The sequence below is a fragment of the Podarcis liolepis genome (assembly GCF_965112155.1).
Source record: "Podarcis liolepis genome assembly, chromosome: 3".
NCBI classification, from domain to species: Eukaryota; Metazoa; Chordata; class Lepidosauria; order Squamata; family Lacertidae; genus Podarcis; species Podarcis liolepis.
The window spans coordinates 78144685-78162349 of NC_139557.1; the positions used below are offsets into that span (position 1 = coordinate 78144685).

The 17665-nt window shown below is 42.1% G+C and overlaps 1 protein-coding gene across 1 annotated transcript; it reads left to right on the top strand.

The window, feature by feature from the left end:
• Positions 1 to 5: 5 nt before the first annotated feature.
• Positions 6 to 17175, top strand: GGPS1 (geranylgeranyl diphosphate synthase 1). Its single transcript, XM_083496947.1, is given in 5 exon segments — positions 6 to 299; positions 302 to 327; positions 5487 to 5584; positions 14178 to 14248; positions 16186 to 17175. Coding segments are annotated over 5 exon segments (1164 nt in total). The 5' UTR covers positions 6 to 92; the 3' UTR covers positions 16948 to 17175.
• The last annotated feature ends 490 nt before the right edge of the window (positions 17176 to 17665 follow it).

Here is a 17665-nt window from a genome sequence, read left to right on the forward strand (position 1 = left end):
CAGCCCCTCTTGCCGCAGCCGAGAGGGGATATGCTCCTCCTCTGTACTACAATTCCCGAAGTGCATCGGGAAGCAGCGAGGAAAATGAGAAAATGGAGCGGGGCGGGGGCGGTGGAGGGAGCCGAAGGGAGATTATGGAAGCGGGGGTAGGAGGAGCTCGCGCCTGCGCCGACAGGCCCCGGTGGCGCATTTTCCCCCCCATCAGGCGAAGGTGGCGGTTGAGGCGGAAGGGGGTGGGGCTCTGTGCCCACCGCCACACTGGGCTGAGACGGGCGGAGAGAAGGGGCTCGCTCCGGGCTGGCGGAGAAGCGGCGGAGACCTCGGAAGGTGAGAGGCGGCGCTGCTTAACTGGCGGGGGGGGGGGCTTGCCTCCGCCTCCTTCCCCCTCCCCCCGGGGCGGCAGAAAAGGGGTGTCGGGTTTCCCGGCTCTTCTTGTCTCCGGCCCCCGCCCCGTTCGCTCCTCACAGGAGGCTCCTCCTTCGCCGGCTGCTATAAAGCGGAGGCCGCGGGGCCGCCAGGGAGGACGAGCAGCTGCGCCTTGGCGGTGGCGGGAGAAGCAGGAGCTACCCGCCTCAGAGCTCGCCTTTTCCTCCTCGGCCTTTTTCTCTACCGGTGTTCGCGCTTGAGGGAGGCTGCTGTCCTCTGAAGCGGGTTACCTGTCTCTCTCCGTGGTAAGTGCCTCCTGGGTGCTGGTTGAGAGGGCAGGTGACGGGCACAGGTGACTTTATGTTGCTATTTGCTTTGAAGTTTAGTTTTGTTCGCCTTGCAGTGTTCTTGGTAAGCCGTCTTGAACTTTTGACACAGGGTGAAATAGGAACTCAAGCTTTTGTTTAAACAATTGTGTGTATTATCACTTGGCTGTAGGGGGGCTTGTTGTAGGGCTGTACAGTATTTAGAAGTACCTTCTTTGGAGAAGTTGACGTGCTCAAAGATATGAGGGAGGGCTGCTCTGTTTTTCCTGAAATAAGTGATTTATGTTTTTTCACTATGTGTAATGTACAATACTGTAATGTAATGCGTTGCTACATTTTGATATAAAACTCAGTTTATTTGTTAACCATGTAAGCAAAAGATGGAACCCTAATAGTTTTTTGACTCGACGCTTTAGCTGGCGGTTTATGGAATAATCTAAGTTATAATGGCAACCATTCAAATGTGTACATGTATGTTGCTCTGGGCACCTGTTACAATTCAATAATGGAGACATATATGCATATATATGCTCTTTTCTCCTTTATTAATATAACCATAGCAAATATAATAAATGAAATAATGATTGTGAGCCTCTTCTTACTGAAAGATTCCGGATTTAAAAATGAGGTCATTATTAGGATGCTGGCCCAACGTGATTTAGGCATTAAGTGGCCTGCCAATTCAAACTATTAAACAGTGGCATGTTCATTACCAAAGACGTTTAAACCCTTCTCTGAAATTCTAGGTCAGCATTGAAACACAATTAAAATTTTATTGACATGTTAAGGCATGCTTGGAGGAAGCTGATTACTTGGCTCCGTTCCAGTCTGGTTTCAGGTCTGATCACACCCTGGTTGATGACATTTCTTGGGAGGGAGATCAAGGGATGCCTCTTGGAGACTTTCATTTCAATCCTGTTGATCACAGTTATAATTCTCAAGCCCTTCAGTGCTTCACTGTGTTCACTCCTATCTCCAGGGCTGTACAGTGGTACCTTGGTTCTCAAACTTAATCCGTTACGGAAGTCCACTCCAAACCAAAGCACGCTTTCCCATAGAAAGTAATGCAAAATGGATTAATCCCTTCCAGACTTTTAAAAACAACCCCTAAAACAGCAATTTAACATGAATTTTACTATCTAATGAGACCATTGATCTATAAAATGAAAGCAATAAACAATGTACTGCAGTCACACAATCAATTAATCAGTAGCTGAACTGGGTTCCACACAGTCACAAAAACAAAACAAAAAGAGCCGCAAAAACAAAATTGCAAAATAAATAGCAAAAACAGACAGACCTCAGCGTAACACTCAAATCGGAAGCAGCATAACACTCAAAACACAGCACATTCAGCTTCCAAAAAAAGTTCGCAAACCGGAACACTTCTGGGTTTGCAGTGTTTGGGTTCCAAGTTGTTCGAGTACCAAGGCGTTTGAGAACCAAGGTACCACTGTGTTCAGAAAGTAGCCATGGAAGGTTACTCTTTGGCACCATGGAAGTTGTCCTGTGGTGTCCTGGAGAGATCCTTCTTGTCCCTCATGCTATTTAACATTTATAAAAAGCCCCTGGCAGGGGGAATTTGGAGTGAAGTGTCATCAATATGTTCAGGACACCCAGCTGTGTCTACCCATCTGAATCAGGAGAGGTGGTTGAAGTGTTAGATCAGTGCTTGGAGGTGGTGATGGGCTGGATGTGGGCCAGTAAACGGAAACTAAATCCTGAAAACATGGGTGTTACGTCCCTCAAGGGCTAACATTCTGGTGGTATGTCATGCACAGGTTTGCACTCCCCTGGAAGGAGAGTATTAAAATTGGCAGTGGAAACCCTCTTCATTTTTTCACAGCATTCAGAAGTTTGGGGACAGGTAGCCCAGGAGAGGGCATTCTGTGTGGTAGCTGCAAACTTGTGGAACTCCCCACAGATGTGTATCTGGCATCTTTTATCATACAGCTTTCACCAAATGCTGAATATGAACCTCTTTACTTTGGCTTTTGACACTTGAGATCTATATTTATAGGACCCACCTTATTTCTGTGATTGAAAGCTGTTTTAAACTCTCTTTTAAACTGTGTTTTAATTGTTGTACTTGTTACCCATCCTGGGATCTTAGGGTGAAGGGTGGGTAATTAATAATAATTGGTATATAAAACTTCATTTGGGTTTTGCTATGTAGAATATACATCAGTATTAGTCTTCTGTAGCTTTGCACTTTCCACACAAAGTCTGTGAAAGTGCTTTGTGGATTTTAAACTGGAAAGTCAGCATTTATCATACAATGATAGATAATGATTTTACAGTGGTACCTCAGGTTACAGACTCCGCTAACCCAGAAATAGTACCTGGGGTTAAGAATCGTGCTCCTGCAGCACGGTGGCAGTCGGAGGCCCCATTAGCTAAAGTCGTGCTTCAGGTTAAGAACAGTTTCAGGTTAAGAACGGACCTCTGGAACAAATTAAGTACTTAACCCGAGGTACCACTGTATATTTGTTTTTTGCCGCTTAAGTGTTTCACTATTTCTGTTAGACAGAACATTGGTGAAGCTTTCAGGAAATTATATGTTGGGCCACAACTTATCTGCATGCTAATCAACAATGGCTGCAGAATTAATTTGGGATGATGATACTACTGTAGTGTCTGTATTTAAACTGCACGAGACAGATTGTTTCAGTTTGAAGAAGTTGCATCTGCAGTGCAGCAAGAAACATTACAAATGAGAGGGCAGAAAAGAGATTTCAGTAAAGTCTACAGAAAAACAGGCCTACAAAACATGAGATTATAGGTTTCCTAAATTTAGGAAGACCTAGATACGGAAAGCTGTATAGGACAACTAAGAATGTAGTGTTACACACCACCCCGATCTCCAAGCAGTGCAAGATACCAGGGGTCCAGTGCTTACCCAGGGCTTGTGTTTCTTTTATAAATGAGGCACAGCGGTAGGTGTATGACAGGGGTCAGCAACCTTTTTCAGCCCTGGGCTGGTCCACCATCCCTCAGACCATGTGGTGGGCCAGGCTATACTGTATTTGGGGGGGGGGGAATGAACGAATTCCTGTGTCCCACAAATAACCCAGAGATGCATTTTAAATAAAAGGACACATTCCACTCATGTAAAAACATGCTGGTTCCCGGACCGTCGGCGGGCCGGATTGAGACGGTGATTGGGCCGCATCCGGCCCACGGGCCTTAGGTTGCCTACCCCTGGTGTATGACATATTGTTTATTTACACATATATACAACCTGAGATGATGATGGAGGGGCTAGCAACATTACACTCCAAGAGGTTTTTTCTTCTCCCATGGCCACAGTTTTGAATGCCAGCAGAAATCGGCCATGGCCCTCTGTCACTTTGTTCAATTTGCTATGTTTAGCAGATCGTATCCCTTCCCAAGTAGCTCACATCACCACTGCTGCAATCCTAAACTCAACCGCTCCCCTCCCAACTCTAAAAATTCTGCTTCAAAGGCCTTTGTTTTTCTAACTAATTCTGAGTTGAGGGAGGGGGCCCTCCATTTGCCCTCTGGCACAGAGCCACTCCCCCACCTACTATACTTTAGTGGGTCATTACCAGACTGGCTCATGTTTTGTATATCAATATGCTAAATCCAGCATCTGGCACCCAGAAATTAGAAGGGGAGCCAAGGCACACACCCCCCCAAACTCACAACAGTAGATTTTAAAAGGATAGGACAATGTTACAGTGGTACCTCAGGTTAAGTACTTAATTCGTTCCGGAGGTCCGTACTTAACCTGAAACTGTTCTTAACCTGAAGCACCACTTTACCTAATGGGGGCCTCCTGCTGCTGCCGTGCCGTCATAGCCCGAGTTCTCTTCTTATGCTGAAGCAAAGTTCTTAACCTGAAGTACTATTTCTGGGTTAGCGGAGTCTGTAACCTGAAGCGTATGTAACCTGAAGCATATGTAACCCGAGGTACCACTGTACTTTGAAATTTTAATATCATTTAATATCATTTTTGTTAGAGTTGTGTATAAATAAGTGTGTCTTCAAGAAGTTCTTTTAGTGATGCTTCCTACTTAAAGTGACATACTACTAATTTTGGGTACTTTGCACTAAATTCTACATACTACTTGGAATGACATGTAAAAAATACTTAAGGAGTATTTTTAGAGTAAAGCCTGCAGTGACTACCAGCTTAGATTTTTCACTTGTACATCCTGTATATTGGCCCACTGCTTGTATTGAATTAGCATCCGTGTTCTGTTTTCTCCTTGCCATATTCCGCAGTGAGAGGTTTCTATATTTTAAAATATGACTGGGAAGCAGAGGAAGCTGCTGCAGGGAGTGAAGGAAAATCTGGACTGTGTTTCTGTGAGTGAAGGAAGGGCTATTTCCTAGCCTTTTAAACCCTGATTATGCTTGCTGGATTCTGCTTTGGCACAAATTAAGACCTTTGTCAGGGTGGGTGCAAAGAACAGAAAGCCTGCCTAAAGCAAGGGAGTTAAGAGAATTGGCACAAGGAGTATTTTAACTGTACAGTTTTTTATGGATGTTTGGAAAACCATGACTAAATATTTCGGGATTGTGTACCCCCTAGGCACTACCCTAGCAAAGGTGTGGCTGTAATGAACTTGCATTAGGCAGTTTCCAGAAGGGACATGCAGGGGACTCAGGCTTATGGGAGAAAAATGTCATCTACATTATTAGGTCTTCTCCTTAATTCTATGGAAGGGGTAGGGTATAATTACCATGTAATCTCTTACTATAGTCTTGGTGGTTAGTAGGACCTAATTTTCAGACCCCTGGTCATTAATATGGGTTTTTCTTAAACAGACTGAACTACTCCAGAAAATTTTTAAAAATGGAACAAGTAGAAGAGTCATCCAAGAGAATTCTGTTGGAGCCATACAACTACCTACTTCAGTTACCAGGTAACATTTCACTCTTTTAAGTTCTTTGTTGTTGTTGTTTAGTCATTTAGTCGTGTCCAACTCTTCGTGACCCCATGGACTAGAGCACGCCAGGCACTCCTGTCTTCGACTACCTCCTACAGTTTGGTCAGACTCATGTTGGTAGCTTCTAACACTGTCCAACCATCTTGCCTTCTGTCGTCCCCTTCTCCTTGTGCCCTCAATCTTTCCCAACATCAGGGTCTTTTCCAGGGAGTCTTCTCTTCTCATGAGGTGGCCAAAGTACTGGAGCCTCAGCTTCAGGATCTGTCCTTCCAGTGAGCACCCAGGGATGATTTCCTTCAGAATGGATAGGTTTGATCTTCTTGCAGTCCATGGGACTCTCAAGAGTCTCCTCCAGCACCATAATTCAAAAACATCAATTCTTTGGCAATCAGCCTTTATGGTTCAGCTCTCACTTCCATACATCACTACTGGGAAAACCATAGCTTTAACTTGCACATAACCTTTGTCAGCAAAGTGATGTCTCTGCTCTGCTTTTTAAGATGCTGTCTAGGTTTGTCATTGCTTTTCTCCCAAGAAGCAGGCGTCTTTTAATTTCGTGACTGCTGTCACCATCTGCAGTGATCATGGAACCCAAGAAAGGAAAATCTCTCGCTGCCTCCATTTCTTCCCCTTCTATTTGCCAGGAGGTGATGGGACCAGTGGCCATGATCTTAGTGTTTTTTGATGTTGAGCTTCAGACCATATTTTGCGCTCTCCTCTTTCACCCTCATAAAAAGGTTCTTTAATTCCGCCTTTCTTCCATCAAGGTTGTGTCATCAGCATATCTGAGGTTGTTGATATTTCCTTCGGCAATCTTAATTCCGGCTTGGGATTCATCCAGCCCAGCCGTTCACATGATGAATTCTGCCTATAAGTTAAATAAGCAGGGAGACAATATACAGCCTTGTCGTACTCCTTTCCCAATTTTGAACCAATCAGTTGTTCCATATCCAGTTCTAACTGTAGCTTCTTGTCCCACATAGAGATTTCTCAGGAGACAGATGAGGTGATCAGGCACTCCCATTTCTTTAAGAACTTGCCATAGTTTGCTATGGTCGACACAGTCAAAGGCTTTTGCATAGTCAATGAAGCAGAAGTAGATGTTTTTCTGGAACTCTCTAGCTTTCTCCATAATCCAGCACATGTTTGCAATTTGGTCTCTGGTTCCTCTGCCTCTTCTAAATCCAGTTTGCGCTTCTGGGAGTTCTCGGTCCACCTACTGCTTAAGCCTGCCTTGTAGAATTTTAAGCATAACCTTGCTAGCTTGTGAAATGAGTGCAATTGTTCGGTAGTTGGGGCATTCTTTGGCACTGCCCTTCTGAGTTTTCCAAACTTGCTGGCATATTGAGTGTAGCACCTTAACAGCATCATCTTTTAAAATTTTAAATAGTTCAGCTGGAATACCATCACTTCCACTGGCTTTCTAAGGCCCATTTGACTTCACTCTCCAGGATGTCTGGCTCAAGGTCAGCAACCACACTACCTGGGATGTACGAGGCATCCATATCTTTCTTGTATAATTCCTCTGTGTATTCTTGCCACCTTTTCTTGATGTCTTCTGCTTCTGTTAGGTTCTTTCCACTTTTGTCGTTTATTATGGCAATCTTTGTACAAAATGTTACTTTCATATCTCCAATTTTCTTGAACAAATCTCTGGTTTTCCCCATTCTGTTGTTTTCCTCTATTTCTTTGCATTGCTCATTTAAGAAGGCCTTCTTGTCTCTCCTTGCTATTTTTAGGAAATCTGCATTCAATTTCCTGTATCTTTTGTGAGATAAGATGGCGCCCGGCACACTTCCCCTGTACCTTTGGACGCTCGTGCCGATAGAAAACTTGAGCTCTTTGAAGCTCTCAGCAGAGTTCTTAGCAGCGGTAGAAAGTGTTGCCTTGTGTGTGGATAATAAATCAGACTGAACGCAGGCTTCTTGCTAATCTCTAACAGCCTTTAATGTGAAGAAAAACATCATAAATCAGTCCCGGCGAAAGAGCAGATATTCTTTCGTCTCTCAGCCAAAAACGAAAGGTAACTCACACACAAAGAAAGATTCCCGTATGTGAACCAAACCACGCCTCAGAATGTGAGACGTCACACAGAACTGTTTAACCCTGTAAGTTCTGATTCTCCTCACATCTTTTACTATCTCCTTCGCATTTTGCTTGCCTTCTCTCCCCCGCTATTTGTAAGGCCTCATTGGACAGCCACTTTGCTTTCTTGCATTTCCTTTTCATTGGGATGGTTTTCGTTGCTGCCTCCTGTATAATGTTGCGAGCCTCCATCCATAGTTCTTCAAGGAATCTGTCCACCAAATCTAAATCCTTAAACCTGTTCCTCACTTCCACTGTGTATTCATATCGGATTTGATTTAGATTGTGTCTTACTGGCCCAGTGGTTTTTCCTACTTTCTTCAGTTTAAGCTTGAATTTTGCTATAAGAAGCTGATGATCTGAGCCATAGTCAGCTCCAGGTCTTGTTTTTGCTGACCGTATAGAACTTCTCCATCTTTGGCTTCACAACGACAAGGCAGTGATCCATGAAGAAGCTTTAAGTTCTAGTAATGTCTAAAACTAGTATCTAAACTGATGCCCGTAGCAATCACTTTGTTTAGTCTATTGCATGTTTTCAGCTTAAAGCCTAGGGTTGGTGTCACATATCTTTCAAACCACCCTTTAATTTCTGACCAGTGCTATCCAACCATCACATATCCTGTGCTTTCTCTTTTTAAATTATACTCTTATCCTGTTCTTAACATTAGTGTTATCCAAACTTCTCCATCCAAATTTCTGACCGGCTCTACATGTGATTAGCTTAAGCAATACTGTAACCTCTTGAAATTTCCAGACCGCTCACTCCCTGTGTCTGATCATATGTTTTCTCAGTGTTCTGGTTGAAGAAGAGTTATAAATGGCTGGGCTTTTGCTCCTGGGTAAATGCTTTTATAATACCTGATTCTGATTTGTTTGTATCTTACTGCCCACCTTCCTTTCATCTCTGTACTTGCTGTCCACTATAGCTAGCGTATTTTAAAGATCTTGGATTTTTAATATAGATTTGCACATGTTTGAAGATTACCTATCCAGATCCTAAGGTCATCTTCAGAGGCCTTTCTCCAGGTTCCCCCAGCAAATGAGATATGATGGGTGGGTGGCAATATTTTATATTTATTCAGGTACTTTTTTATTGTTAACCACCTAAAGAGTATGTGTTTGGACTGTGTACAAATGTTGCGTAAATATGGTTAACTATCTCACTGTACCGTTTTCTGATGCACATCAGGGCAATTAAAACTGTGTAGTACATAGATAAAGGTGCATAGTACATTTAGAACATAGATAACACTCATTAACACCTCACTGATTCTAGCTTGCTTCAGTAACATTTAATGTTACATCCAAACCAACAACTTCACTTTAATGACAAACTGCAGTTACGGTAATTTAAAGCAGAAACTATGTGACTATGCTAGAGGAGGAAAAGGGAGAATAAAAGCCTGAGGTTCAAGTTTGCTCATTCATGTACCACTAAATATGGACTAGGGTTGTGTCAAAACCAGATCACTATGTCTTAATAGACTTGGTGTTGAAACATGTTTTCACTGCCAGTACTCAACTTAAGCTTCATGCAAGAGTACTTTGTTCATTTCCAAAAGATAAGTAGAGATCCTGTGGAATCTTCACATGGAGTGATGCATTTTTCTGTTTCATAACCAAAGCGTTAAATTACAGGGAATGTTTACTCATGCCATTCCACCTACACTGGTGCCATTCCACCTACACTTTTTTTTTACAATGGGGTGTCTTGGGTGTGCATGCTCAGTTTCCTACTTAATATCACCTCAGTTGAGGGTGGTTATTGATTTACAAGCTATATTCAGGTTTCTGAGTTCTGCTGGCTCGTTTCTGTTTTTAAGATTGTTTGAATTATGAGAAATAAGTTGTTGACGAAATAATTCTCTGGTATTTTCAATAAAGGTAGTATATGTGGGAAAACATTTGGCTGCTAGTGTGCCACAAGCTTCAAAATACCTCCCTCCCTCTCAAGTGCTTGTGTAGGCTTGGAAGCCTAAATAAATCTCAACATAAGCTTTCATAATGCTAACTTGTTTAGCACACGGCAGCAGGATGAATACTAAATTGCTCTCATTTTCTTTTTACGCAAGAAGTAGTAACTCCTAAGCAATGCATTCCTGTATGTTACTCATAGTTCCAAGATGCTTTGGTGAAATCACTGGCTGTTAGATTAAGGTTGCCATCTTCATGTAACTCTAGAGAGGAATTCAGTTGTCTTTTATAAAAAACGCAAGAACACAGTATTATCTATGCCTGAATATATCTAGTAAACTGATATGAAATTGTAGTTGCCTACTTGAAACAAAAGGAATCAGTTATTATGATTCTTGCACCCTCTTTATTGGACATCGGCTTTTTCTTTGGACCATTTTTCAATTTTAAAGTCATATCAGATATGCACTTCCAACTCACTATACATTTGAGGTGGTAAAACGTAATGTCTATGTTAATTTAAATTCTTTCAAACAAATATTTAATTCAAAGCAAGAACGGGTCATACAGTATGCAATAGGTGTAATCTATCCAACGTTAAAATTATTAAGTCACATTGCCTTCTGTGGGGGAGATCAAATATGTGCTGAAATTGCCTGTTTAAAATATGGGATTATAGGTGCTTAACCTTGTGTGGAATAGTATTATAGTTTGACCATTTAGATGTACTGGCACATTATGGTTTGCCACATACCAGAGAGGGAGAGAATCACACTTACAAGGGAAGAAGAAAGCTGCAGGCTTTGTGCTCATTCCAGGGTCCTTTGCATTGTGCCAAACTATGTTTTGGTATTATGTCTGAACCCAACTGTAAAGAATATTTACGACTTGATTAAAAAAAATCATAAATATTTATTTCCCTTCTTGAAGATAAGCATATTTTTTGCTTATAATTACCAGTGCTTATTTCTGAAATGTTCTAGAGGCTTTGGCTGAAACCCTGTTGAGTCCATTCTCAAATAACAGACGTCATCTTGAAAAATGAAACTTCACCTTCCTCTTGCATGAGCCCATAAATCCGGCCCAGGAGGTCTACTAACCCTATAGAGCAGATTGGGGAGCAGCAGGGGAGGAGAGGAAGAGCAAGACCTAAATGAATTCAAATCTCAAGGGCCTGAATCCAAGAGTACTAAAGGAACTTGTGGATGTAGTTTCAGAGCCTTTGTCTATTATCTTTGAGAATTCCTGGAGAACAGGTGAGGTGTCTACTGACTGGAGGCAGTCAAATGTTGTCCCCATCTTCAAAAGGGGGGGGGGAGACCCAGGTAACTACCGACTGATCAATACCAGGGAAGGTCCTAGAACAGATAATTCAACAGTCTGTCTGTGAGCATTTACAAAAGGATGCTGTGATTACTAAGACCCAGCAGGAATTTCTCAAAAATATGTTATGCCAAACCAATCTGATTTCTTTCTTTTATTTTTGATGGAATTACAAACTTGGTGGATCAGGGAAATGCTGTGGACATAGTGTATCTTTATTTCAGTAAGGCTTTTGACAAAGTCCCCCATGATATTCCCACAAGGAAGCTGGTAAAATATGGATTGAATGAGGTAACTAATAGGTGGATTTGTACCTGGTTGACTAACTGAGCCCAAAGAGTACTCATTAATGGTTCCTCGTCATCCTGGAAAAAAGTGATAAGTGGCATGCCGTAGGGTCCTGGGCCCGTTGTTGTTGAACCTCTTTATAAATGACTTGGATGAAGGAATTGTGAGGATACTCATCAAATTTGCAGATGACACCAAATTGGGAGGGGTAGCTAATGCCACAGAAGACAGAATTAGATCAAGGGTTGAAGGAGGCTCCTCCCTCCCCGGCTGCTATAAAGCGGAGGTTGCAGGGCTGGGTATGTTTAGCCTGGAAAAGAAGAGACATAGAAGAGATATGATAGCCATCTTCAACTATCTGAAGGGCTGCCACATAGAGGAGGGAGACATCTTCAAATATCTTAATGGCTTCCACATGGAAGAGGGAGAGTGCTTGTTTTCTCCTGCTGAGGAGGGTAGGACTCAAGGCAATGGCTTCAAGTACTATGATTAGTACTATGTGTTTTAGGAAATGTTGTTTTGGGTTAGGAGAACTTCTAGTATGTGCTTTTAGCCATGATTTGTGTATCATAGAATTGTAGAGTTGGCAGGGACCCTGAGGGTCATCTAATCCAACCCCCTGCAATGTAGGTACCTCAACTAAAGTATCCATGACAGATGGCCATGCAACATATTTGTAGTTTGTATTAAAAAGGCATTTTTTGGCTAATGTTAGTGAATTCTATCTGGTTCATTATTCTGCTGTTGCTAGGCAATGGTTTCTGGTCAGTCAGCCTCCAGATGTATAGAAGGTTGTTGTTGTTGCTAGACAAGATTCTCCCATACCAAGCCCTTGAAGAGTTTACAATTGAAAAAGGCCAAAAGGGTAGAGGTTACGTGTGACAGGTAGGAGAAATTGCAGTAGAGGAGTTAAAAAGTTTGGGAGGTGAGGGGTGAATGCACAGCACTGATGGGCAGCTTTTTAAGGCACAGAAAAGGGGAAGGGGATATGTGTGTGCTGAATCTCTTATATTTCCATTCCATTCTTTAAAGGATAAGCTTGCCAGTTAACCTGAAGCCCTGTTTGGCATGCTCCTATACCTTTAACAACTATACAACAGACAGAAATCAGCCAGGGTGATTGTAGGGCATGGGAACAAACATGACCTCCATAATGAGCCAGTTGTTGGAGGTAGAGAGTCGGTCCGGATTTTCACTGTTTGAAAATAAGTTGCATGTGAATGGTATAATTTAGTATTTCTTCCTTTCTCAATTTTTATTTCAAGTTGAAGTGTTTTAAGCTTAGACACAAGGCATAATCAAATTCAATTGACAAAAACCTTTTGATTTAGCTTATATGTCACCTTTCCACAGTGAGCTGTGCACTTCTGATGTTAGCATGCTGGGATAAGGGATTTCCATGTTAACTCATGTTCCAAAATTCTGGAAAACTGTGGCTGTTAAGGGCCACACCATTGGCAAATGTGTTATTTAAGTGATATTGTATGGAATCCTATCCTGTGATTAGTTCCAGCTTGTCTACTACTTTGGAGCTGGACAGCTGTCAGGGGCAGAATGGTGAACTTAAGCCCCAGATTCAATTTTTTTGTTAACTGAATATTTTAATCATGGGAAACGCCTCTTTTTCTTGGTAATCTGTATTGGTCTACCCTGGAATTAGTAAAAAGCCCATCCCCCCCACACCTTTAAATTTCCTTAGTTTGGAACGCTTAAGCGATGGGATCTGGAGCCCAGTGTGCATGCTTAGGTGCTGTTTTATCCTTTTCGTCTTGCAACCACAATTATCAGTACTGTTTGATACCACATAGGGATTCCCTAACATCCAGTCAGTTGTTGAAGTGGGACGGGAGCGCATGTTGCAGGAAGAAGTGGGAGCCTCAAATGCTCTCCTGCATGCATAAAGAGTTCCCATACCACATTTTGGAACCTAGCAAAAAGCTTCTGAGTGGATTTAAAATTAATCCTAAATTTATTGAAATATCTGGTAAGATAAAATTGGCATGTCAGCCAGCAGTGCTTTGGGGGCAATCATGACCCTCAGAAATGGTGTCCAGATTATCTATAATAACATGTCAACAAAATATTTGAATTATCTACATTCCTCTGGCTTGTTTTAACAGATGCAGCTGCCTTATATATAGATTTGAACAAATGGCTGCCCAGAAGTAGTGGATTGAGAGCCAGTGTGGTGTAGTGGTTAAGAGCGGTAGTCTTGTAATCTGGGGAACCGGGTTCGCGTCTCCGCTCCTCCACATGCAGCTGCTGGGTGACCTTGGGCCAGTCACACTTCTTTGAAGTCTCTCAGCCCCACTCACCTCACAGAGTGTTTGTTGTGGGGGAGGAAGGGAAAGGAGAATGTTAGCCGCTTTGAGACTCCTGAAGGGGAGTGAAAGGCGGGATATCAAATCCAAACTCTTCTTCTTCTTCTTCTACAACTGGGAGTGTTTTTTTCACAATTTATGTTCTCTGCCTACAGCCTTAGTTCTGAAAGTACAAAATTAAAACCACACCTTGATACCTTAATGCTATAATCAACGTATTGTATAAGTGTAATAATTTTAGGATTACCTGTGGTAGTGTTCAGTAGGTAATGAAATTGTTAAGCAACATGCAGGTGTGTCTGTCCTGGACTTCTCAAATCCCAATATATGTGTCCTAGCAGGACCCTGAAGTAAGTAAAGACTCTACTCCAGCTAGGCCACACAGCATGTATCATCCACTCTACCTCATACTATGAAAATAACTTTTTCTAAACTTCAGCAGTATTCATTGGTGAGCTACATAGCAAAGTTTTCCTGAATTTCAATAACTTGCACACACACACACACACACACACACACACGTTCCACTTGACCTAGTGAAGTATAATTACTATGAGAAGAGTAGTGGCTAGGAAATTCCACAGACTTTAATGATTTCTCCAAGTAATAATACCTTTAACTTTTTTTAAAAATTACAGGAAAGCAAGTCAGAACCAAACTCTCCCAAGCTTTTAATCACTGGCTGAATGTTCCTGAAGATAAGCTACAAGTAAGTTGCATTCTTAAATTGATTTACCTGTAAATTTATCCTTTCCAGACTGAAGCTACCAAGTATTTAAATGATCACAATACTATTTTACATGTACATGTAACATGGTTTTCACACTTGATAGGAGGTTTGTGCTTTTTGTATACCAAATCTGGTTCGTTTCTAAGGCTAGGTACTGTAACTATGCAGTGATCCACAATCATGCATGCTGTGATCACCGTAGGCCCATATGTATTATGGGATTGCAAACCTTTTAGGGATGGTGAGTACATCTGGAGTCTTGAGTGGAGGGAGACACAAAATGACTGACATGGTGGGCGTAGCCAATCACAAAACACCCTTTTCACAGAAGGCAAACTGGTAAGGTTGAAAGACTTTCCCAAGAACATGAGTATGTCAATGATGGGTCTTAGCCCCCCAAAATCAAACCACTCCTTTAAACCAAGTTTCCTGCTCCAGTAGAAAACCCATTTCATGCAAACTAATTTTTTTGATGTACCTCTCGGTAAATCTAGATGTACAAATTAATAGAAAGATCACTTCAAAATAATTTACTGTATTTTTCACTCCATAAGATGCACCTGACCATAAGATGCACCTGGGTTTTAGAGGGCGAATGCAAGAAAAAAAAAATTCTTTAAAGGGAGCGCAGCGATCCCTCTCGCTGTTCTGGTTTCTGGGATAGCCGCTTGAAGCCTCTTCAGAGCAGCGGGATCGGGATGAAGGCTCCCCGTGCCCTGAACAGGCTTCGCACGGCGAAGCTAGAACAGCAAGAGGGAGTGGTGCGCAGTGGCCCCTCTTGCTCTGTTCTGGCTTAGCCACGCAGCCTGTATTCGCTCCATAAGGCGCACACACATTTCCCCTTACTTTTTAGGAGGGGGAAAGTACATCTTATAGAGCAAAAAATACGGTACTCTGGGTTCATTAGCCAAACCTATTCCTGTTGACTCTTAATTTCCTTAGTCAGACACAGGGCTGGGCGATACCAGCTATTCAACATCGCGGTGTATCGCCTGCCAAACATCGCAGTTTGGCGATATACCGTGATGTTGAAAAAACAAGATGCATTGGCCTCTGCCCACGAGACACCAGGTGAAACTGCCCAGCTCTCACCTTGAGAGCTGAGGCAGTTTCACCCAGGCTCGCAGGATGGAACAATGCAGCTTGTTTGCGCCACCCTGGTGCTCTCACTGCTTGTGCACAAGTGGCAAGAGCATCGTTCTCCACCCGCCCCGCCCCGCTGGTGAAACTGCTACCGCTCCCAAATCCCTCTGCTAGCAGTGCCCACTGGAGAAAGGAACTCTTGACTCCCTCCAGCAGATGCTGGCACAGTGGCAGGTTTCACCAGCATTATATCGCTGAGTGAAACCAGCATCGCGGTCTGCTCTTCTTACTGGTCCTGGGCAATATATCACCCAGGCCTGGTCAGCCAATTAACTCTGCTCCCAATCTCTTGTCTCTTTCTTCTTACACATTTTTCCTCTTAAGCAGGTCCTAGTTGCTCTGCTTTTTCTTTCTTGCTCTGCCCCTGGCTGTTTCATTTTTCATCCACTCACTCGCTATTCCCTCAGAGTTGAGTTACTCACTTACTAGAACAATCCAGTCAGAATGGTTCATTCTCTTCTTTTCTGTGTCTGGTTGGAGGGGAAGTATGGGCAGCACAAGGGAGAGAGAAGAATGTGAGAGTGAGCACCACCATTATATTTAGTGAGCACACAAAGAAGTAGAGAGCCTGGTGTGCACTCTGCTTGCCCTTTGGGTACACTGGAACCCACAAGTACCAAAGCCATAAAGCAAAGAGTTGAGAATAAAATTGATACATTGGGATCAGAAGTTGAGATCTGCAACCAGGCTAAGGGAAAGTCAAAAGCTATTGAATTGTTGTAGAAGAAACTAGTAGAATGCAAGACTTGATTACTGTTCTCTTTTTTTATTAGGTTATCATTGAAGTGACAGAAATGTTGCACAATGCAAGTTTGCTTATAGATGACATAGAAGACAATTCAAAACTACGACGAGGTTTTCCAGTGGCCCATAGCATCTATGGGATACCATCTGTAATAAATTGTGCCAACTTTGTGTATTTCCTTGGCTTAGAAAAAGTTTTAACACTTGATCATCCAGATGCTGTAAAAGTGTTCACCCGCCAACTGCTAGAACTTCATAAGGGCCAAGGCTTGGATATTTACTGGAGAGACACCTATACCTGTCCTACAGAAGCAGAGTATAAAACCATGGTTCTGCAAAAAACAGGTGGCCTTTTTGGACTAGCTGTTGGCCTCATGCAATTGTTTTCTAGCTATAAGAAAGATTTAAAACCACTCCTTAACACCCTTGGGCTCTTCTTTCAAATTAGAGATGACTATGCAAACTTGCACTCCAAAGAATATAGTGAGAACAAAAGTTTTTGTGAAGACCTAACTGAAGGGAAGTTCAGTTTCCCAACTATCCATGCCATATGGTCTAGGCCAGAAAGCACTCAGGTGCAGAATATTCTGCGACAAAGGACAGAAAATGTGGACATAAAAAAATATTGTGTACATTACCTTGAGGATGTGGGTTCTTTTGAATATACCCGGAAAACATTAAAAGAACTCGAGGCTGAAGCTTACAAACAAATTGAATCTCTTGGGGACAACCCTGAGCTTACAGCACTACTTGAATATTTAAGCAAAATGTTCAAGGACGACGAGAACTGATACAATTGCTGATTATATTTGCAGGAAACAATTTTGAAATAATCAAGGAAACTAAACTACAATATTTCTATCACTGCTTCATAGGAAATGCTCTCAAGCATGTATTAAGGGGTTATGGGGTTTATATGTGCCCTAAGTGAACTTTGGACTTCTACTTTCAGCTGTGTATGCAATATTGCTGCACATTTCCATTAAAATAAAGCTGCCAACTACAACTTTCATCTATAATCCTTTTTGATTGTGAGTTTATTTTAATTTTGACTACAAGGCACATTTCCAAAAATGACTACAGAAGAAAATGAAGTTCTTACTTTATTGGTTTATTAATGTTGGTTTTTATCTTGTTCTGATTTGTCCTATTCTTAATCACTTTTACATTTCCTTTCACTTGGCCTTTGGGCAATGAATTAATGCAGTGCTGTTTTTCTTAAAAATGTTTAGGGGTTCTCATTTTGACTCAAGAAAATACCATTTTATAGTTCAAATAGGGAAAAATAAATACAGTAAGTGGACAAAAGTACAAAGATTCACAAAATGTTTAGGGGTATGCGTCCCCATGTCTCCCCAGAAAAAAGCACTGGATTAATGTATGCTTTAAAATGGAAATGTGTTGTCAAAAAGGCTGAAGAAGGCAAGTAAAGCAATCCAGAGTCTAACTATAATGGGTAATAGCCACCCGTCCCAATTGAGCCAGTGATTGGTTTTGTTGAAGCATAGG